Below are 23,817 nucleotides of genomic sequence, written 5' to 3' on the forward strand. Positions count from 1 at the left end.
CACCTCTCATGCTGTGAGAACAGGCTGACACTTGCTAACATTTGATATTAATCAGGCTATGGTGCATCAAGTCTCTGCCACCCACAAGAATTTAGCTGAAGAGCTCCTGAGTCGTAACCCTGACTCAGTTAAATGCCATAAGAGCTCTTGGTTTCAGGAAAAATGTAAAGATCTGAATTATTCATAATCCTTCGAAGGTATTTGGGTACCAGAGTCCCAATGGGTACTTCACCGACCGCCTGATCTTTCCAGCAGATGGAAGAACACTGCATTAAAGATATTCTTTTAACAGAAACATCAAAAAATATATATAGAATGTAGACAAGGTCCCATTTTATTATATATGGATTTTGCTGAAGCTGAATTTACACTACGACTGAAGTGTACTGAGACTTGTGACATGATAATTGTTGAAATTTATGATAATGAAAAATAAAGATTTAGGACAATAAATAATGAAGCAAAATCTCTCCTATTCTGCCATTTTGAGTGGAGGTATCATACTTTTTTGATGGATTTTAAGCGAGTATATGTAATACCCTCAAAGATTTAAGGGTATTACAGATTATGAATGCATTCGCTCTGACAAGAACCATGGTGGCTGGTACAAGGTAATCCGTTCTAACATAAAGTAGACACATTTCAGAAGGTAAAATAAAAAATTATAATAATGCTCTTTGAATGTTTACCAGGATATAAACTAAGTAAAAGTGTAAAAGAGTGTATGTACAGTATTCTTGTAGCTGAAACTGTATAGCATGGCATTAGCAACGGCAAGGGCATGGCTTCAATTCCCAAGGAATGCCTGAAGCAATGAAATTAATACCTTGAATGCAATGTACAGTAAGTTGTTTTTTGATAAAAGTGTCTGCCAAATGCATGAATGTAAATGTAAAATGTAAAAACGTAAAAAAAAACAAAAATAAAACTGTAAAAAGTAAAAATGGTATATGAGTACCATTATGTATTTCCAGTTTTAACCCTGTAAAATTTGATATAAGATATCAACATAAACAAAACTTTGCTTAAAAATATGTTGTACACAATCTACCAAATGCCTTTTGTCATGCGAAAATACCTTTTTTAGCAAGTAAAAGGCCTTTTAGTATCATTATAAAATGACAGTGTCTTTTTGTTATGAAATCTTTACTGGTTTCTATAAAGTAAATGTAACAATACATTTTATATTGCTAGTATATTTCAAGATTTACTGGACTGAATCATCTTTGGTTACTTTGATTATAACTGGGTATTTTTTTTGAAAATCACATTATAATGTATGATACATCAAAGTTTTGAGGACCGTTTCTCAATCATCACTGTATTGAATTGCTTATCATACAACCATTCCATTTCAAATTTCAATTAAAAATTGTGGCATTTATCAAATAAATACAAATAGATACTTTTCATATTGTTTATTATTTATTATTTAATTTTATGCACTAGATAGAAACAACTATTTTGGTAAGATTTAAACCAACTCACCACATTGAGTTTGAGCTCCATGTTGAGGACGCCTCCGCTGTCCAGCACCGGCATTAGGTTGATTGCAAATATTGCTGCCCGGTCTGGAGGAATGGAGATGTTGGGGCCAAAGAAGATGTAGAAATGAACTGAAAATGTGTCCAGTTCATTCCGCAGCGTTGGCCGGATGGGCCAGCATTTATTCGTGTCTGCCGTGGGTGCTACATAAGTTATGCTGTCTTCAGCAGTTAACAGAGATCCTTGATCCGAACCGTTCTGGGGGACGTTAGGCAGGCTGGCAGCAGGTAGGGTCTCTGATAGAGAGAAACCCATCGCAGTGCCAAATGACTGGGGCATGTTCATGGCTGAGGAGCCCTTGGAGACACTGGGCTTGGAACAGTCTGCAGAGAAAAGATCAAAGGAGGTGTTTAAAATTGGGACAGCGCACGTTTTCTACTGAGAAACTTGAAGGTAGAGCTAGTTACGAGAGATGTGAAATAAGAATGAAGATGTCTTGAATTCTGATGAATCCCTTGACTGAAGCTGACAGCACAAACTCTCCACTCAGGTTACTCTGGGGCTAAAAGCATCTTCCTGTCATTCCTGCCACTTTGTGCTAGATCTAACTAGCGTTTCAGCAGAGACATACTTTTTTTCTGTTTCATGCATATCCTTAGATGTCTGCGGCGAGATGACAGGCCAAATGATTGCTGAGCGTCTATGTAGTCTGAAATGATCTGAGTGGGGTGTGTGTTGTGTTTTATGTAGGACCACAGAATGGCCAAGGGAACGTCCGTTTTATCATATTTCCTTTTATAGGTCTCTCAGCTCTATGCAACTTTCATGCCCCACACACACGCCATTTAAACCCTTGTATTTGGAGTTTAAAGTCTTCATGCAAATGGTGACTGATTTTTTGCAATACAAAAACAGTCCGTCCCAAAACACATAAAAACGAGTTCATGATTGTTCTTAACATCCTTTAATTGTGGGCTTTGTCGTAACAAATTAGACAGGATTATGGAACACACTTTGATTAAATGTAAATTTGCAAAACAATGCTGCAGAATGATAACTAATTGGCACTGATGAGGACAATAAGGAAATTCTCCACATATCTCATTGTTTCCTGATTGCCTCAGGGTGTGAACGTTCAGTTATGCTACTGAGGACTCAGGAGTTTTACAGTCATATTTCTCTTCTCACCCACGATTATTGCAAAATGCAGTCAATCGGGTGGAAATGATATCATTATTGAAATGCCAGGTCTCTTTACCCCCCAGCTCTGTTTGCTGTGTTATCGCTTACAGTACGTATCTCGCTCTCCTACTGAAACTCTTTCAGTTTCATTTTACATCCAGCCATTGAGCCAGTCATGAGGGAATGTTTCCAATAGTCATCACCAGTGTTGGGTAAGTTACTTTCAAAAAGTAATTAATTACAGTTACTAATTACTTCATCAATATTGTATTTAAATTACTTTACTAATTACTCTATCTGAAAAGTAACTTAGTTACTCAATAAGTAACTTAATTATTCAAATCGCTAATTAGGCTACATCTTAAAATCCCTATAAACCTTAATAGAAATTAAACTCTATATTCTTTCAATTCGAGTCAAACATAGAATAGTTTAGCCTTTTAGCTTTAAAACAACTGTAATACTTAAACATTTTTATGAAAATAAATGTAACCACCTTTGGTTAACAAATAGAAATACTCTGCAAAATATCTGAATAACAAAAAGGCTTAAAAGTTAAACAATACATTTCAGTTTGGCAAGATGTTCAGGAAAAGCCCAACTAGTAAAATCTGTACAGGTTTATGTCAAAATAACACGTTAACTAATGTAGGAAAGAATAAATTACAGAAATGATCTTCTCTGCTGCATAATGTCCGATCGCGCTGTTCTTAAGAGGTAAATTTCTCATAGCAGGTCTTCTTTCAAAAATGATGAATATTAGATGATTTTTTTTTCTTAATATTTTACTTTTTTTTTGTATCTAGGTGAGGGCATATGCACGCAGGTAACTGCATATAATGAGCTCAGACACGGGAAAGACTGTACCTTGCTTTAGTTTCATACGGATTGCATAATCAGAAACATTAGTTTTTAATTTGAATTCGTTCAAGTGTCAAGTAGACACTTCAATATTTTTAGATTCTATTGATTTTAGTCTTATATGTATCTGAGTCAGAGCCGGCGCCAGGGCACCTCCATCAGAGGGGCATTTGAATTTCTGGGGGGGGGGCACAAATCACGTTTTGTGTGTGTGGCGGGTGGTGGGGGTTCGGGGTGGGATGGGAAGCGTGCAATCTGTGATTGCGTGCAGTTTCTGACGCTCGCTAAAGCGTGCAATCGCTTTCTTATGTGCGCTGTTTTACCGGTTTCACTTTCGCTTTCGAAACGATCACGTTCAGCAAGAAGGGGAGAGGATGGAAAGTGGGGGCACCGTAACTCTGCCCGCGAATGCCCCCTCTTGGTGCCGGCCCTGATTTGAGTATTTAAGGTTTCTCTGTGAATCAGGAAAATCTGAAAGTGAACGCACCCGCACGCGGAGGGTTAAAGCCGCTGCATTCAATATCTTTAGACGGTAAATTTAGATTTCAAATTCAATATTGCTTTTAGAACTGTTGAAATTATTTACTGTATGTAACGCAAGTACTTTATAAGTAACTGTAATTAAATTACCTAAAAATGAACAGTAATCCCTTACTTTACTTTTTCAGTGGATAAGTAATTTAATTACAGTAACGCGTTACTTAGTAACGCGTTACACCCAACACTGGTCATCACTTAGATTAAGTTTTTTTTTTACACATCCACAATCCAAAAACTGTCCTGATGAGAAAACTCATCATGCTCAAAAGTGGATTATTGCTGGGTGGGGTAATTAAATGTCACTGAAGAGATTCAAATTATATATGTTACCAAAACATAATTGAATATATGCTACCATATAGTTTACTTAATTTTTTAATTAAATAATTTTTTAATTAATTTAAACAGAAAGGGTACCTGTTTTATGGAAGACATCGTGTGTAGTACCAGTCCCTAAGAAAACTAATCCTACTGAGTTCTCACAGTATAGACCAATAGCTTTAACGGCTCAGTTGATGAAGGTTTTTGAGAGGTTGGTTTTAAATTATATTAAGCAGTTATTGTGTGCTGCTGAGGATAAACTGCAGTTTGCTTACAAAACTGGTTTTCGGGTTGATGATGCAATTATCTATCGTTTATATAAATCTCCAAGTCATTTAGAGACTTCAGGTAACACCGTTAGAATCACATTTTTTTTTACTTTTCTAGTGCATTCAACACTATCCAGCCTGCATTACTCAAGAATAAGTTAGTAAATGCTGGATTACACCAGACTATGGTCAGTTGGTTAATGGACTACCTCTCAAATAGACCACAGTATGTAAGGATGCATAACTGTGTGTCCCAAGTAGTTATGTGTAGCAGTGGTGTTCCTCAAGGAACGGTTTTAGCTCCTTGTTTATTTACTTTATTTTAGATTTTCAGTTCAACTCCAAAAACTGTCATCTCCAGAAATTTTCAGATGATTCTGCAATTGTTGGCTGTATAAAGGAGCATGATGAGAGTGAATACAGGGAGCTTTTAAAGAGTTTTGTGGACTGGTGTGAAACGAATGGTCTTAGGCTTAATGCTAGTAAGACCAAGGAAATTGTAGTTGATTTTAGTAGATATCCTCACAAAGTGGTGCCAGTGAATATACAAGAGTCACAAATTGAGATTGTCACTTCATATAAGTACCTGGGTGTATATTTGAATAACAAGCTTGATTGGTCTGACAATACAGTACAGGTTTATAAGAAGGGTGAGAGTCGCATTCACTTATTAAGGCGACAGATCATTTGGAGTGTGTCAGGCACTGTTGAAGATCTGTGATCTTGTATGCTGTCACCTGCTGGGGAGGGGGATTGCTAGAGAAGGAGAAGAATAAACTCAATAAGCTGATAAAAAAGGCAGGTTCTGTGGTGGGTTGTGTGTTGACCGCTATTGATGCGATAGCACAGGATAGAATGACTGATAAATTGGTCAGTATAATGAAACAAGATTGTCATCCTCTTCATGGAACAGTTCAAGCATGTGTGAGTACTTTTAGCTCAAGATTAATTCAGCCCCGATGCCATAAGGAACGATATAAAAAGTAATTTTTACCAACAGCCATTAGGTTATATAATCAATGTCATATTAGATGACTGATGTAGTATTTTAAATTGTATACTTGTATAACATGGTGTAGAATGTACTATTATGCTTGAAACAAGGGGGGCTGTATGAAATACCTTATTGTGCAGTATATTTTTCTCTTTTTATCTATTTATTGTGGTGAGCTACTGTGACATGTGAATTTCCTTTTGGGATTAATAAAGTTAATCAAATCAAATATTGACTGAATTGATCAAAAGTCACAGTAAAGACACTTATAATGTTACAAATGATGTCAATTTCAAATTAATTCTGTTTTGAACTTTCTATTTATCAAAGAATCCTGATAAAAAATAAATGTATCAGAGTTTCCACAAAAATATTAAGCAGTACTGCTTTCAACATTGCTAATAATAAGAAAAGCTTCTTGATCACCAAATCAGCATATTAGAATGATTTCTGAAAAATCATGTGACAATAAAGACTGGAGTATGCTGAAATGATGATGATGCTGAAAATTCAGCTGTCATTAATATAGTACATTTTACAATATATTCACATAGAAAACAAATTAGTGCTATCAAACTATTAATCTCGACTAATCGCATCCAAAATTAAAGTTTTTGTTTATATAATATATGTGTGTGTACTGTGTATATTTATTATGTATATATCAATACAAAAACATGCATGTATATATTTAAGAAAAATTTTATGTTTATATATTAAAAATATTTTTATAAAATATAAGAATATAAATATAAAAATGTATATTGTTACGGACTTGTGGTTGTAGAGGAAAAGGCTCGATGAAGGAATAACCAAACAAAAGGAACTTTAATCTGCATCAACTCACTTTCCATTAATTAACATCAAGCAGAGACAAAGTAAAGGGCAGAACTGAGGACTTATAACGGAATGGGAACAAAGGAGCAAACTAGATGATTAATACAAAACAAGTGGAGATAATAAACGATGATTAAATAAGGGTAAACAGGAAAACAGAAACCAACATGTAACGTGTAACATGAAACCAAGAATGTATATACATGTAAATATTTTCAAAATATATACTGTATGTGTGTGCATTTGCATATACATAATAATTATACACAGTACACACACATATATTATGTAAGCAAAAAACTTTTATTTTGGATGCGATTAATCACGATTAATCGTTTGACAGCACTAAAACACATTTTAAAATTATATTTTAAAATAATATGTGACACTGGACCACAAAACCAGTCAAGAGTCTTTTTTATTATTATTGAGGTTTATACATCATCTGAAAGCTGAATAAATAAGCTTTCAATTTATGTATAGTTTATTAGGATAGGACAATATTTGGCCGAGAGACAACTATTTGAAAATCTGGAATCTGAAGGTGCAAAAAAATATTGAGGAAATTGCCTTTAAAGCTGTCCAAATGAAGTCCTTAGCGATGCTTAGCGCAGTTGTAATATTAGGAAATATATAGGAAATTTACAAAATATCTTTACGGAACATGATCTTTACTTAACATCCTAATGATTTTAAGCATAAAAGAAAATTCGATAATTTTGACCAATACAATGTATTTTTGGCTATTGCTACAAATATAGCCATGCTACTTGTGGTCCAGGGTCAAATATTCACAATATTACTGTTTTACTGTATTTTTGATCAAATAAATACAGCCTTGATGAGTATAAAAACTACTCTGAAAACCATAAAAAAACACAGACCCCAAACATTTGAAAGCTGTATGTATACACACACACACACACACACACAAACTTAAACATGCAGCAAAAACAAAAATTAAAGTAAACAATTTGTCACTGAAGGGTGAAATAGGCAGAAACTTCTCAACAGAACCTGGCATGCCTGATTAGTACGCAAATCCTGCAGTGTTTATAAGCCCTCACCGTTGATCAAATCAACCCTTTTTGCTCCTCTGTAATTACATCTATTTTGCCATAAAATGACATTATAATACTTGCTGACAAAAGCAATGATGGACATCTTTGAGGGCTTGCACTTGAACATGCCATCTGGTTCAGGATGAGGATGTGTCATCATGTGCTCTATTCAGCACCTTTTTGGCCACAGGCCCCGCAGCTGAAGGTTAGCTGTATACAGCATAGGTATATATACGTAGATGCCTCATTAGCGACTGTTTCTATGGGCCACTATACGTAAGCCATCCGCCATATTGCAGCGGTAAACTTGACGTCATTCACCATAGTAATCACTGAATATTCAAAAAAAAGGTGCCACAATCATGCACAGAACGGCTCAACGGGTCTGTGCGAACCTACAGTATGGTGAATGACGTCAAAAATACTGTTCCAAGACGACGGCCGCATCTACATGCCTGGAGCGGTCGAATAGGGTATCTATATATGTCTATGGTATACGTTCAGCTCAGGCTGAGAAAATAACGCTAGAACTGTATTAGGAATCCCTGACTCATTCTCTAACTTACCATTGTCTATTTAGATTTAGATGTGGAACAATATAAAGGGAAAGTGTCAGAGATTTCTTTGTCAAGAGATGGTTACCTAGCAACCAAACACCCAATAAGCACATAACTATGTCAAAGTGGCTTTCCTGGCAAAAGTTTCACATGAAAATATATAACTCTATGTATACTTGCATTTCTGAAAATAGATCAACACAATCCAGTGTTCCCTGATGTTTGAGGAAAACAAATGTGGAAAACAATTTCGATTATGATGGATTTGCACTAAATTAGTTTACAGTAGTTACACACCAATCAAACTGTAGATGATTTATGGGATGACACTGTCATGTGTTATCAAGATGATGATGATCTCCACACAAATAATATTAACTGTTCACCACAGGATGAGGGAAATCATTACAGACACTGAGAAACAAACTGAGAATCTTATATATATTTTGTAAGCCTTTTATTTATACTTTTTATTTAGTGTGCAGAAATAAACAAATAAATACTACCAAGTTTAGGATGAGTCATTTTTTTTAATCTTTGAAAGTCTCTTATGCTCCATTAGCGCATATTTATTTAATAAATAAATGCAGTAAAATAACTGTTTTATGTGAATATATTTCGGGATTTATTCCTGTGATGCAAAGCTGAAATTTCAGCATCATTACTCCAGTCTTCGGTGTCACATGATTCTTTAGAAATCATTCTAATATGCTGCTTTACTGATCAACAAACATTTCTTATTATTATCAATGTTGAAAACATTTTGTGGAAATAGTGATTTGAAAGTTAAAACGTTCAGCATTTATTTGAAATACAAATCTTTTTAAATGTATTTACTGTAATTTCAATATAAATTTTATGCATCTTTGCTGAATAAACATTATTTTCCATCAAAAAAAGGACTGACACTAAACTTTTGAATGGTAGTGTATATAAACACAAATACATCATAAGAAAAAAAAAAGCAAGAATACATAGCAGGGTAATACTAGTATGGCATACACGATCTGATTTATTTTTTTTTATTTATTTTTTTTTGCCAAAAGTGCACATCTGCAAATAACCAAATGTGAACAAGTCTTATTTCCAGGGATATCAGTACTGTATATAAAGCTAGTTACAAGCAAAAACAGAAAGGAAAAGGCGTTTCTTTTCATATCAATATGCTCAGAAGGAATGGAATTTGTGTTTTAGGGTCAAATGCAATCCATGTTAGCCACAGCCATGCTAGCCAAATCACACACAGCCTACACATATGGGCTGTTATGTACAGGCTGCTTTTATCAACAGCTCTGTGGGCACATAAAAGATTTATAAGCTGTGTGATGTATTCATCAAGGGAGGCTACATTCAGTGCAGCTTTTCACAGGTACCTTTAAACACAATGGGAAAAAAGTTCTTCGCCTCCCACTGGATATTCACTCGGAGATTAAGCGGAATTCATCTGCAGTAACACGTCTCTCTTGAGGGCCTCACAACAGTTAAAAGTGTTTTGATACTGACAGACTGACATGACGTTGTCAAGCAGAGGGAAAAAATCCTCAGGAAAAGCACAAGCAGTAGGCGGCCTATATGTAGTAAGTATGTATTTTTCATGAAATCCACTCCTGGAGACCTACAGACCCTGACACTGAAGCCAGCACAGAGCTTTTGCAGCAATGTACTGCCATCAGATCGCTGCGAACAAACTCCTCCATGTTGTTCACTTGTGACTGTCAGCAAATATTTGTTCATTTCTCACTCAATGTCAGAATCACAACCGAACGTAAAACAAAGAAGAGGTATTTTTGTCAGATGTTTCTAGAATGCATTTCCTGAGGCGTTATCTTTGGATCACCAAGGCCTAATATTACACTTTCTGGGAACAAACTTCAGCTTCAACAAGTTTGGCTTCCGACCGTTTCGTGAACCCAGCATATGGTGATGTAAATGCATGCAAAACTGCCTTCTAGGGCCCCGAGATTTCCTCTCTGGGACCAAGTTGGATCAAAGTTTCACTTCTTAACTAGTGCTTACGGCTAATGCAGGCTCAGTTTAGTTGAGTACCATTTTAATGGCACTGCTAATATGTATGATCAAATGTTGCACAATTTAGTGGAGATGTGTGAGACATGGAGTGCCTGGGAGAATAATCCTGTACTGTTATGTAACATTGAATTTATTGCACTCACCTCTGCTAATAAATGTGTTTGTTTCATGTGAGTTCTTGAAGTTAAAAATTAAGATTTAGTGTTCAATGAATGATGGTGTATTATAGATTAATTTTATCATAAATTCTTCACTTCATCCTTCACTTTAGTCCTCAGTCTTTTGCAACAAGTCAATCGTAAAAGCACACAAAAAGGTCAAAAGGTTTGTGTAGTGATGATGAAAAACAAATAAAACAAAGAAAACATCATGCTGAGTTACTGAAATGACTCCATTATCTGTGCATCTCTGATGGAGCGAGCGGTCATTTCTGCCAAGGCTGTCCACCATGCTATTGTTTCTGTTTTTCTTCCTCGTGGTCTCTCTTACTACATGGAGCACCAATAAAGCTTGGTGTGCACCCACTTCGTTCTAATGACAGTGTGCTTGGGTCTGTATTGATTCAAATGCAGTGTGAAAAGAGTGAATAATGTCACTGAGATTAACAAGGCAATATCTGTTACTGAGGAAACAGGTTGCTGGGCTACTGAGCACTCATTTCTTTTCCTTCTTTCATATTGCCATCCATCCATCCATTAGGGATTTGAAAAACTACATACTTTCAAAATCGACTATCTATACATCCACCGATGTCTGTCCGTATTACTTTCTATTCATCTGTCTCTGTCCATCCATCCATCTGTCAATCCATCCATCTATCAATGCATCTGTCTATCCATTCATGCATCTGTCTGTCTGTCTGTCTGTCTGTCTGTCTATCTATCTATCTATCTATCTATCTATCTATCTATCTATCTATCTATCTATCTATCTATCTATCTATCTATCTATCTATCTATCGGTTCATCAACCCACTGCACCCACTGGGTATGCACAGTGCTGCACCCACTGGGTATGATTAATGTGAAAACCACAAGCACAGCATAATATAAGTATAGAAACAACGCTGTTTCAGAAATAGCGGAAAAGGTCAGATCTTACAGTTGAGCACAAGCTGAGACGTTCATTACACTCCCACAGCGTAATGCGGAGATGAATGAGAGGAGTGGACAGATGAGATGTGGGTGGTTGGTACATGTTCCTCAAGCATATTCCTCCCCCAGACTCCTGCCAGAGAGAGTTACACCCCCAATCATGAGGCTGGGTGCATCTATGATACACATGACTGTACTACAGTAGAAATTATGCAGGGGTCTCTCTTCAGAATCAGAGGTGATCTAGGTCCCCTTCTGAGATGGCCTCTGGTGGAGGTCAAGTAAAACAGAGGAGAGAGGAAATAACTCCTGCTGTATTGCTATGGTAACTATTCTATGAGAAGGGAAAGGTTTAAGAGAGCATATCGAACAGGAGGCTTGCACAGACGCCTTTCTCTTCTGCAGAAAATTAAAAGGTTCTTCTTTTACTTAAGTACCATTATTTCCTCAACATTGATACTGTAGGTACAAACTAAACTTGAGGACCTTGAAGCTGTATTCAAATGTAAATCTATTTTCTTTTAAAAACCAATTTGCTTTTCAACAAATACCACAATATGTGAGACAAGATCAAAAGCTTCATCATACTCTGTAATAACAGAATCGAATAAAAAACATTCCAACTGATGTACTTCCGAAGGTTTTGAGAGTCAGAAAATGAACAGATGAATGAACACCATTTATGGTAGCCTTCATTGGTAGAAAATGTAAAATATTGATGAAGAGGCGATTTTCAGAAATAGCAGATGTTCTTATCTGAACAGTTTACTGTATTTTTAATTTCATCATCAAAATCTATCACCATCTGTTGTAATTATTAATTACCACAATGCATCATTGCAAGATATAATTTGTCAGGCTTAAAGGTGTCTCAGAAGAGCACACATACAATGTTCCACACCAGAAATTCACAAATTGAAAACATTTGACTTTGATGCTGAGTAAAAGAGTACAATCTTATAGAGGAAAGATCAATAAAAGACACTTGTTTGACACTATACAGATTTGGCAGGCACATCACACACAAAAATGTGTGAAAGAAAGAAGGAAAGCTTGTTAATGAGGACTTGAAAGATTTTCAGATTTTAAAATGTAGTATGCCATGAGCAATGCTGATTATCTGCCAAACACTCCCTGAAAATTCATCATTCAAACAATTCCTCAGACTCAATTCCAACAAAATTCAGACAAAACCATCTCTGAGACTAATATATATATATATATATATACATACACACACACACAAAAACACACACAAGCTGTTAATCACCAAGGAGACATTTAATTGATCAAAAGTGACAGTAAAGACATTTATAATGTCTTTCTATTTCTATTAAATAAATGCTATTTTAAAAAACCTAAAAGAATCCTGAAAAAATGCATGGCTGCTGAAAATTCAGCTTTACCATCACAGGTATAATTACAACTATAGTCCATTTACTTTTTTTACTATTACTGCTATGCTATAGAAAGACATGTATGGTGTAAAAGCTGCCTTTGTCATGTATGACGTATAGAAAACTGACTTTCAACGTGGTTTTTCCATATTCTTCAAGAGTAAAGGACATGAAAAGCCCTTGCCCCAGGCTTGCATTAGGAATCATTTTGAGGAAGCCCAATGTACCTTTCCAGCTGTACAATGGGCTCCAGCCTTGTGTTGAGAAGGAGAACAATACTTCCCTTATTCCACTGATAGCACCTATTGTACAACATCAGACACTTGCACTTCAAAGTATACTTCACAATTTCAAGGTCTCTGAGCTACCAGGTGTATTATGGAAGGACGTGTCTGAAAACCTCAAACCACTGTACATGCGTCAACACTATAACAAATGAAAAAAACTTCTCCTGTTATTTCCAAATTAAAACACAATCCACTGATGAAAGCATGTCTGTAACAAACAGAACATGACAATCCAGATCAAAAGAGGAGGAAGTGCAACACCTCGGCAATCTAGAGGAAAACAAGAGAGGAACTGAGAAACTGTCTGCCGCATTCACAACAACATTCAACCTGAGCTCCCAGTCACTTGTTAAAAGCCTTAGTTGCTACAGAGGATTTGAAGTGTTCTGCCCTCCACAAACTCTTCTGTATGTGCATACTGTGACTGAGGTCTTGAGCTCACAGAAGCTCTGGTCCTCTGTGGAACATGCGTCAAGCCCACTGTGATGTTCATTCTATTCACACTCACTAAAAGCACAGAGTGGTTAAAAATGCAACCAGTGACTAACAAGCACAAGTGTTTTCTTTTTGCGTTGTGAGTGGGAGTTTTGATAAAAACATACCCTTGTGTAGCCAACTTGATTCAGAATTCATTGAAATCTTAACCTGAAGTTCCTTCAATTTCTCAAAGTCCTCAAGTCTCCGGCAGAGATGACTAAGGGTACCAAATAACGCTGTCAAACAGGTAACCAGTAACTACCTTCTAATTTGATGGTGTATTTCTGCACCACAAACAGAATTGCAGTTTTCGAACGAGATCCCACACACATTCCACCCGTCTGCCATTGGTCCAACAAACATACCGTATAATCCTGTCGCACCACTGGATGAGTCAATATTGCTCTTACGGGGTGGCTGGGATGCTTAAAACAAACAGATTCATGTTGATAGCGCTACAGAACCAGACTTTTTGGCTCAACAAAAAGTAATGCAACAGTTTGTTTAAATTCTTCTATCTAAACACTGCCCGTCCAAAAAAAAAGTCACACACTCTAATATTTTGTTGAACCGCCTTTAGCTTTGATTACGGCACGCATTCGCCGTGGCATCATTTTGATAAGCTTCTGCAATGTCACAACATTTATTCCCATCCAGAGTAGCATTAATTTTTCGCTAAGATCTTGTATTGATGATGGGAGAGTCGGACCGCTGCGCAAAGTCTTCTCCAGCACATCCCAAAGATTCTCAATGGGGTGAAGGTCTGACTCTGGACTCTGTGGTGGCCAATCCATGGGTGAAAATGATGTCTCATGCTCTCTGAACCACTCTTTCACAATTTGAGCCCGATGAATCCTGGCATTGTCATCTTGGAATATGCCCATGCCTTCAGGGAAGAAAAAATTAATTGATGGAATAACCTGGTCATTCAGTATATTCAGGTAGTCAGCTGACCTCATTCTTTGGGCACATAACATAATCATCCATGCAGTAATTATCCAATTAGAGGATCTTACCTATTTGCTTAGTTAAATCCAGGTGGTGACTTTTTTTTTTTGGACGGGCAGTGTATATAACCAACAAACTACATAAAAAATAAAAAAATAAGTTGATTGATCAAAAAAAGCAACTAATTGAGTTGTGGTTCAGTAAACAATTAATCTGATCTATTTCAGTTAAAATGTATCCTAAATGTATCTTACCATAGTTATTTGAACAAGTAGTACTGGATTTGGATATGGAGTCAAATTAGCATTAGTCTCGTGTACCCACACCTCCAGACTGATGGAAGAAGGTCTGTGAACCTTGGCAGCTTTGAATGGCCAAGGACCGCATAAGCCACATGATTGTCAGGTAAAGCAACCAATTATGTTTTGTTTTCGGCATGCCACGTCATGTTTCGGGGCATGGAAATGTCCCCACAATAACTCTTTTATGTATTTTAAAGGGTCTAAGGCATATTGGGAACTAGAAAACCACTACCCACATCTCAAAGTCATCAGTACAATGTCATTGTTCCAATTATTTTAAATAAAAAGAATAAATAACATGGAAATTTGAGTTAGAAGTACACACAATATTAAGCTTATCTAATGATTAACATTAATGCCAACAGAACTCATCAAAATAATTTTCACTATGTTTAAATAAATCAATTTAATTAGATTTAATTAAATAAACAAACTACTATTTTTAACATTTTTAACCAGCTGTGGTACTTTGGGGAATAAACATACAAATGGCTTAATAACAGTCTCTGTATACTGAACTGCAACAGGAGAAAGTATTAAAGGCATGACAACAGAAAATGAAACAACATTTCTTACCGTTGAAGGACATAATGGAGACATTAAGGCTAACATAAGATAGACAGAAATTACTGTTGTGTTCACAGTTTATCACAAAGCTTGTGTACTGTGACTGTATACTCTGAGCTACAAAGGAGGAAGATCATCCATTATAAACAAGAGTACTACCTTTGGACATGTGAAAGACAATATGATCATCAATCTGAAAAAAAAGGTGTAATAAATAGAGAGCGAGTGTTTTATCCTGTAAAAACTAGTCTGAATCTGTCACTGTCAGCAACACACATTGAAAATGACAAATTACTTCAGGTACTGGCAGGGATACTGACATAAATAAATGTTTCTACCACCAAGCTTTTGTTATTCTAAAAAAATAAACCCACATTCAAAAACATCTTTACAGTTTTTGCCCTCCTATACCTCAAATGCATAGCATGATACTAGCAACACCGAGGTGACAGATTCCTAGGGCACTGATGAAATGTATGATAATTTACAGACTTCAATACAAAGCAGAGACTAATTATCGGAAAGATCGGAGTTTAATTATTATTATTATGTTTTAAATGTGTTATTATCTTGTCCTTCATCTTAAATATTCTGCTTATAAAAAGAACACCAATTTTTTTATTATATTAGGCCTATTTTAAATATAAGTAATTTGCAACATGATACAAGAGATATGAGAGCAGTGTTGGCATGAACAATGGTGAAATATGAAATATTTGAGGTCATTTGACCGCCAGGACTGACCAATAAGAGTCAAGCTTTCCACAGAGCTGTGTAATAAATGAAAATCATATTACCACATTCTGGAAACTCCAGTCCTCAAGGGACTCTCGCTGAAAAGACGTTAGTCACAGGCAGAGCAATGTAAAGGTTGAGAAAACACGCTTTCAAGCTTTCTAGGACAAACACTGCGTACATCCACAGAGAAATTGCTGCTTTCACTATCTCTCGACTCCCAGAAGATTAGCAAATGCAGTGTTGTGATCCACCAAGACACAGGGGTGTAGGCAGGTGCTCTGCCCTTCTGTAGCCGACACAATTCCTCTCGCTGTAGACATCTTCCTGACAACACTACTTACAGGAATTTCTGTGCCATACCGAAAAAAGCAATCATCCCTGTCCAGGTTTATTGTCAGAGGGGATGAAAAGCTCTTCCCAACATCTGACCGTTATCTCAAAACAATGTTAAACAAGGTCATCTTCTATCTCGTAAGATGGATGGGGTTATTATTAAATATCTTTGCAGGCTAATGCAGGACGCCTGTCTGCACAGAGTGGCTTTAAAGTTTAATGCATGAAGTGTTCAGGCACAAAGAGGCAAAAAGATAAAAACCAAGAGTATTTTGGGAAGATGAATCACCTTCATCTGCTATTTGACACAAGATCACTCATGGAATATTTACAACAAAACTCAACTGTTGTTTTAGTTGCTAGGCAGTCTCCTGTCAGTCCGTGTCTGCTGCTCTCCCCGTCTGCCTGTGCTGCATCGGTACGGCACACGCAATATTTCTCATGCTATTCACTAACATAAGTGGGAAATGAAGCACACTCTAAATCCTTTTTAATTGGCTCTTTGATTCCACAGAGTCCTGATAACGATGGGTCAACAGGCGCACAGAAGTTTTTTCCCCCAGCTGAGACGCAGGCTCCAGCAGAGACGTGGTTGTTTAAGGTTAGACTTCTTTTCTTTTCCTTCTTTTGGCCATTAAAATTTCTTTCCTGTTTTTAATTCTCACCCATGCACCGCCATAACAATAAATGGCAGGAGGGCCAGTGTCAAACGGTGGCTTATCAGCCTAAAACACATGTGCTTTCTTTATCAACTTTTCTGCTATGCTCAAATTGGAAAGCCCTTATTTTTTTGTGTTCATGGCATGTGTAATTTTATTTTTCAGCACCCCGGCCAATGAATATTTAATTAAGGAGCAAGTGGCCCTTGTTCTAACTGATTTGTATGTTTTTGCTGTTCTGTTGGTCTAGCTGTTACTTCAGTGGAGAATAGTGAAATTTATTTAATAATCAAGAAGAAAAGAAAAGAAAAGAAAAGAAAAGAAAAGAAAAGAAAAGAAAAGGCACACTAATTAAGAGTTTTATTTTTGGAATAGTTTAAAGTCTTGCAGCAACACATAAGGTGTGATAAGCAATTTCTTTATTAATTACAGGCGCTTTAATCTGGACTCCAGTGAAATGAGCCTGCTAAGGAGGAAGAATTACAAATTTTTTTATGGTGGTCATGAGTTTGCATGAGTTGCATGTTTGTTCTTTAAATTTCCAGACTGTTTAAAGATGTGTTCAGTATTCTGCGGCACATAAAATGCCATTTAAAGCGAACAAACCTACAAGCCAAACATTCACATCAGCATGGCATGAACTATAATCGCCTTATTTTCCTTTGAATGTAAGTTGTTTGAAAAAACAAGGCATGAATTCCTATTTTCTTGTTGTCAGGACACCACTGTGTCACAATGAAACTCATTTAAGTTTTATTTTGTGGAAACTAGAAAGCACATAGCAACAAGACATTCTGTGTAAATCTGAACAAAATCACACTTGATGGATATATTGTGACCAATCATGAGATTCTGTGAATTTCTGTTCCAGTCACACTGAGGTGAAATTTCCACGACATACTTCATTTCTGAATGGCCTTCTTTGTGGCACTCATATTTCCCACACAACAGCTCATGCTGCTTTCAAATACTTCCATATTCATCATACTGCTTATGGATCCTAAATTATACTAATCACACCACACACCATATTCATACTAATAATAAAGAATAATTCATGTAAGACTGCCATTCAAAAATGTGGGATCAGTAAGGGTTTTTTTTTTTTTTTAATTAGTACTTTTGTTCCTCAAGGACACATTAAATTCATCAAAAGTGACAGTAAAGACATTTAATAATCTTTTTTTAAAAAAACACTATTTCTTATAAATGCTGTTCTGTTCTTTCCACAAAAGCCATTTTCAACATTCAAAATAAATGTTTGAGCCCTAAATCAGCATATTTTCTGAAGGATCATGTGACACTGAAGACTGGATGAGTTGGTGTAAAAACCAAAACTTATACCCACAATTATATCTCCATATTGACTAACTATAGAATGAAGAAACATACAGCACAGTCAACAAACATCATGCAAAAACATCATGCATTTCTGAAAATATAAGAAGAAATGAATACCTAAATAAAACATAAAACTGATCAGTACAAATTGTCCTGATACCACTTTTGTTGCATGACGTCATATTACGAGACATAAACTAGTAATGGCATTATAACGACTTTGCCATCTTATTCTGTTTAAGAGGCACATCACTCACTATTTTAGAAAGGTTTATGTTGCTTTTTAGCCCTATCAGGTGGCCTGTTTATGGTTATGCTTTTAATAAGATAAAAGAAAGAATGAGAGCAATAACTCTAAGACCAAACAATGTCTAAAATAAGCTACAACAGTCATAAAATTCTGAGACATTTCCATCAATACAATTGATTTTATTGGAAAAGCTCAGCATTTATTCTGGCCTTCCCCATTTGCCGCATTAAATAAGTTCTGTAATATCCACTGATGGTTTTGTTATAGCTTGTTTTCCCCGCTGTGTTGAGCATACAGCAGGTAATTAGTTTACTGAAACTAATGTCTTCTGTTACTACCAAAGTCCTGCTTCACTTCACTAATTGATTGAGTAATTAAAATGGTTATCTGAAGCCATATCAACATATCGGCCTGCTGACCAAGTGCCTTTTGCTTCATTAACAGAAGAATAAAGAGAATGACTATCAGTCTTGTCTGTTTATGTTTATTTTTAAAGGTGCAGTCGGTAATATTTGCTTTATGTTTCATTGACTTTTATTTGTCCCAGTGGTCTTGAGCTTTAAACTGACACATACCATGCATTCATTTAGCTTATTAAAGGAATAGTTCACCCAAAAATGAAAATTTGTTTCCGAGGTATGGATGAGTTTGTTTCTTAATAGGAACAGATTTAGAGAATCTTAACATTACATCACTTGATCCTCTACAGTGAATGGGTGCCGTCAGAATGAGAGTTCAAACAGCCGATACAAAAATCACAATAATTGATGACTCCAGTCCATCAATTAACATCTTGAAGTGAAAGGCAGCATGTTTTTCATAAACAAATCCATCAAGACATTTTTGATTAGTACTATTGGTGTAAATATGAGTTTTCATCTCATGTCTTGTCAAAAAAACTATTAATGTTTTTATTTGTAAAAATCGCTAAGTGCACTTATTTAATGTGTATGCATGGCTTCAATGTTAAAATTTTGACTATACACTTAACGCTCTGCTCTTCCTTTTTAAATCAAGCGTGACAGTCCAGTGATATGCAAATAATGTTCTCTTAAGTATTAACAACTCAAACTGTTGTGCTGCTGGAGGAGAGGAATGAGCTTTGTTGCCATAATTTAAATCGTGAACCTTCATTACACATTTTAATTATTCAATGGCATGTCATCTAATTATGAAAATGAATTTAAGGAATCCACATGAATGGCCTGAGGAAATTATGATTGCAGGCTTTTGAGGTTACTGTGTCCATGAGAAAAAAAAAAAAAAACATTCAATCAGAGAGGCGGTGAAGGAGATGAATGCTTTTGTACACATCACTGCACAATATAGAGCTTCTGTAAAATGAAGAAAACAAACCCCCGTGTTTATTAGAACAAAAATAATAAATCAAAGAAAACAAAATTAATGGCATGGCAAAATTAACATATGAATAAGATGACTTCTGCTTGTATGTGTTTCTCCAGGTCAAACAAAATTAGTGTACATGAAATGTTTTAAATACACAATAATGCACTCATGTTTCACAATGTGCCCTAATGACAAACAGTGAGACTGATCCATTTTATTTTAGCAGCTGGGATTAAGATTTCCTAAATTTCCCACAGTGGCCCCATGGGACTCGACTCAGTAACATTAGCGAAGCAAACCAAGACATCAACAGTAACCCGAAAGAACATCAACAGAAACAAAACATTTATGAAAAACATTTTGCATTTCAACAATAAATGCTTACCATTGTCTGACAACAAATCACCACAAAAGTGTTATGCAAGCCTGGGCTTTCTGGTTGACAAGTCTAGACAATGAGTGTATTAAAAAAACAATTTTCTGTATAAAAAACAAAAAAAGAAACAAAAAAATACAATGGCCACCAGGCGCAGCTTTCAAGGTGACGTGATAGCCTAACTAGTGAAAAACATGGTTTAATTACATGTGAAATTTATTACGTTTAATAGCATGAAAAATACATGTATAGCTAGGTTTTTCATATGCAACAATATATATTGTTGTGCAGAATTACAGTAGTTTTAAACAGCAAAAACCTGCATGTCTGTGAAATAATAACTTAAAAAAGTAAATATTTACCAGATAATGTAATGCCGATTATTTGATTATCATATTATTTAACATTGTGTCTGTGTATGTGTACAAATATGTAATATTACATATTGCATATACTGTTTATTATATGTATACAATATTTTATGAAATGTAACAAGCATTTTGTTTTTTTTGTTTTTTGCTTCACTAATTACATTCAATTCTGTGTCGTAGGGCCACTACCAAACTCCCTTAACCTTTGATTTGGTCCATTTAGCCTCACGACTGTTGATCCCAATAGAGATCTGAGGGAAAGTGTCCAGAACAGCTTACATATCAATAGCAACAGCACATTTTAAACATGTCTCTCCTCATTATCTCCTGCTATTATCTCTCATCAGCGTGTCAAGAAGAAGGATAAGCAGCTGTTTGTCTCTTTCCACATGGGTGTTTGATCTCTCCGCATACATATGCTTATTCTAGCCCAATCTCTCCATGAGAGCTATGCCCAACAACTGTTAAGCAAGTTGGCACATGCCAGATTGGTAGGATGCTGATTGCTCAGAGATGTTTTTGTCCTGCTTTGGCCTTCAAACACATTTCAACATTAACAACAAATATATAGATCCAACTTAACCCTTTAAGCCCTGAACCTGAAACATTTTCCTTCTCATACCCATTGTAGAGAATGTAAAATCAATAAAAATGCAATTCCCTGTGTGAAATTGGTTTATGGCTCCATGAAGGTTGGACATTGCGAAGTCATGGCTGCCGGTGGGCAAATTACACTATATTTTGCATTTAAAATGCTGTGTTAGAAGGTCACAGCTTCAATATCCTCAAAGTGAGAAAGCCCTTCAATACTGGTTGCACTCTTGCACTTTTTATTCATAGTTTAGAAAATGTAACTGTACATTATCATAGCACACTTGAGCTGTAAGGTCAAATAACCAAGATTTTGTATGCAAAATCTGTCTGTATTTACTTTACAGCTAGCTTAAAGATTGTTTAGCAATAACCAAAGTTAAACTCGAAAAAAAAATCCAGATATCCTTCAGACCAGCTAAACAATCAATAGCAATAACAATGGGGCTCGTCGAAAACACAATTATGTTTAACTACGTTATTTGTTCTCCATTTTGCGTTACGGTTCCCAATCACATTTGTGCTGATACCATTACTGAAGAGAAATATGCCTCTGTAGAGAATGTAGTTATTTCATTCAGTGTTGAATTAGCTCATTCCAGTCCTCGGAGCTCTGGAGGGTCTAGATCTATTAACAATCATATCACCATGTTAAGACACTGAAACTCATCATTAATACTGATAAAAACACATCAGTATTCATTAAACCTCCTTTTATTGTGTTTTAACCTTCTCGTCTCCTTGAGGGCTAAATGGAGTCCAATGAGCACCAGAAAAATTAAACAAAATGTAAAATCTCATATTTGCATTGCAGCTCTCCCAACAATGGTGGTCTGCAGCAATAGCAAGTGTGGCTAAACCCCCAAACCCTTTCTGTTGATGCTTCAATTACAGCTGTTTGATGAAGTGCAGTTTGGGGGCTAAAATTTGCAGCTCATTGTTTTGAAAATGCTTTTGAAATCCCACGACTGGGATCCGTTTCAATTTGGCTCTGTAGATGTCTCTCAAACAAAGAGGACTCCCTGAAGCCTGGAGCTCATGAGTGATTAGCACAATTAATGACACTATCAATATGATCATTTGGTGTCACCAACAGCAACGGGGAAAGTACAATTTGGGGGGGAAAAAACTGTCTCAAAATGCAACACCATGTGCTACTACTATGTACTGCTATTACTACTACAGTACTACTGATATGTACAACTATGTAAAATCATGCTTGGTGGTTAGATCGAGCTAGTCTACTATACAGGGAAAGAAAACCCAAAGAGGATTATCTAAGAGGGGTGTGAAACTCATTCATGATTGGACTTTTTTGTAAAATGACAATTTATTGGTTTACTCTGGACTAAATGTCACCTTATGTCAATTTTTATATTCGACAAACCTTGGTGTAGAAATGAAAAAGAATATGCACAATACACTTCTGGATTAAAGTCCAGGGCCAATTGAATAAACATAGCCACTATATTAAGACTTTGTCTTAAAAACAAGTTTAACAACTAGCATTTAGCTGAGAGGTAATATACCTTTTAGATTCAGAACCAAACTGTTTTTATGTAACTGACTTAAAATAGTCATGACTAAAAGAACCATGACGAAAAAGAAACATGACTACCCTGTAAGACTTTATACAACCAGCCACAGAACTTGGCGTAAAACAAAAGGGAGCACATGGAAATTACTAAATCTAATTTATCAGAGTATGAATTAATATTTATTATGGAAATAAGTGAACGGGAATGTTTTCAGCATAATTTAATATTCCCCCTCAAATCATCCTTCAGTCCAAGTTTGACTCCTCTACTAGTCATGTGTTTGACAGGCCTGATCTAAAAGATCTCAACATGTCTTTTTTTACCATATATAGACCACAACAACATTTCTACAAAATACCAACACACTATGGAACAGTGCTCACTGTCTAACTTCTGTCTGTTTCTGTTTGTTTTGTTCTGGATATGATTCACTCGGATGACGAGAGAAGAACGACCATACATCAAAACCATTACAAGAATAATATTCAGTGTCTACTGAAGCAAATCCATTGCCCAATTTCACATGATTATAATAAAAAGTTAAAACTTGTAATCTTTTTTAAGACATCTACTGGTACAGTAATACAGTAATTTCATAATCGCTGAGGTTACATCATAAGAGTAGATGAGTTCCTCAGACGACCGTATAAAATCCGTATTTTAATTAGTTTAGGTTTTTTTTTTTTTTTGACTGTCTTATCAATAAAAAACTCAAGTTTGTTGTGAAAAGAGCTGAGGAAATTCCACATACACAGCAATTCCAGATGGTTCTTGTTGAACTTGTAAACGATCTGTTCTCTCCATTAAGAATATCAAGAGAACTGAATGCTGTAGAGAAACGGCAAAGGAAGGACGCAAAGGGTCATACCGCCTTGGGAGATGGGAGAGAGATGGCAGCCAGCCAGTATCTGCTGTTCAGAGAAATTGATCAAGGAAAGCGGCTAGGTTCCGAATAATTTAATTAAGGCTGACAGAAGCGCTGACCAAAACCTTCAGACACAGGTGATACTACAAGGTCATGTGATGCAGGGTATGGACCATCACAACTGGTGAAAAATAGCATAGA

The 23,817-nt window shown here is 36.0% G+C and overlaps 1 protein-coding gene across 1 annotated transcript in view; it reads right to left on the minus strand.

The window, feature by feature from the left end:
* Positions 1-23,817, minus strand: part of LOC306870744 (transmembrane protein 8B-like) — a gene marked incomplete at both ends in the record, with an annotated part of 118,208 nt that overhangs the window by 24,458 nt on the left and 69,933 nt on the right. Inside the window, one exon of the mRNA XM_079418167.1 lies at positions 1,489-1,868. Coding sequence (XP_079274293.1) covers positions 1,489-1,868 — 380 coding nt within the window. The remainder of the gene's footprint in view (positions 1-1,488; positions 1,869-23,817) is intronic.

Source organism: Barbus barbus (genome assembly GCF_936440315.1).
Source record: "Barbus barbus genome assembly, chromosome: 6".
In the NCBI taxonomy this organism is placed as follows: Eukaryota; Metazoa; Chordata; class Actinopteri; order Cypriniformes; family Cyprinidae; genus Barbus; species Barbus barbus.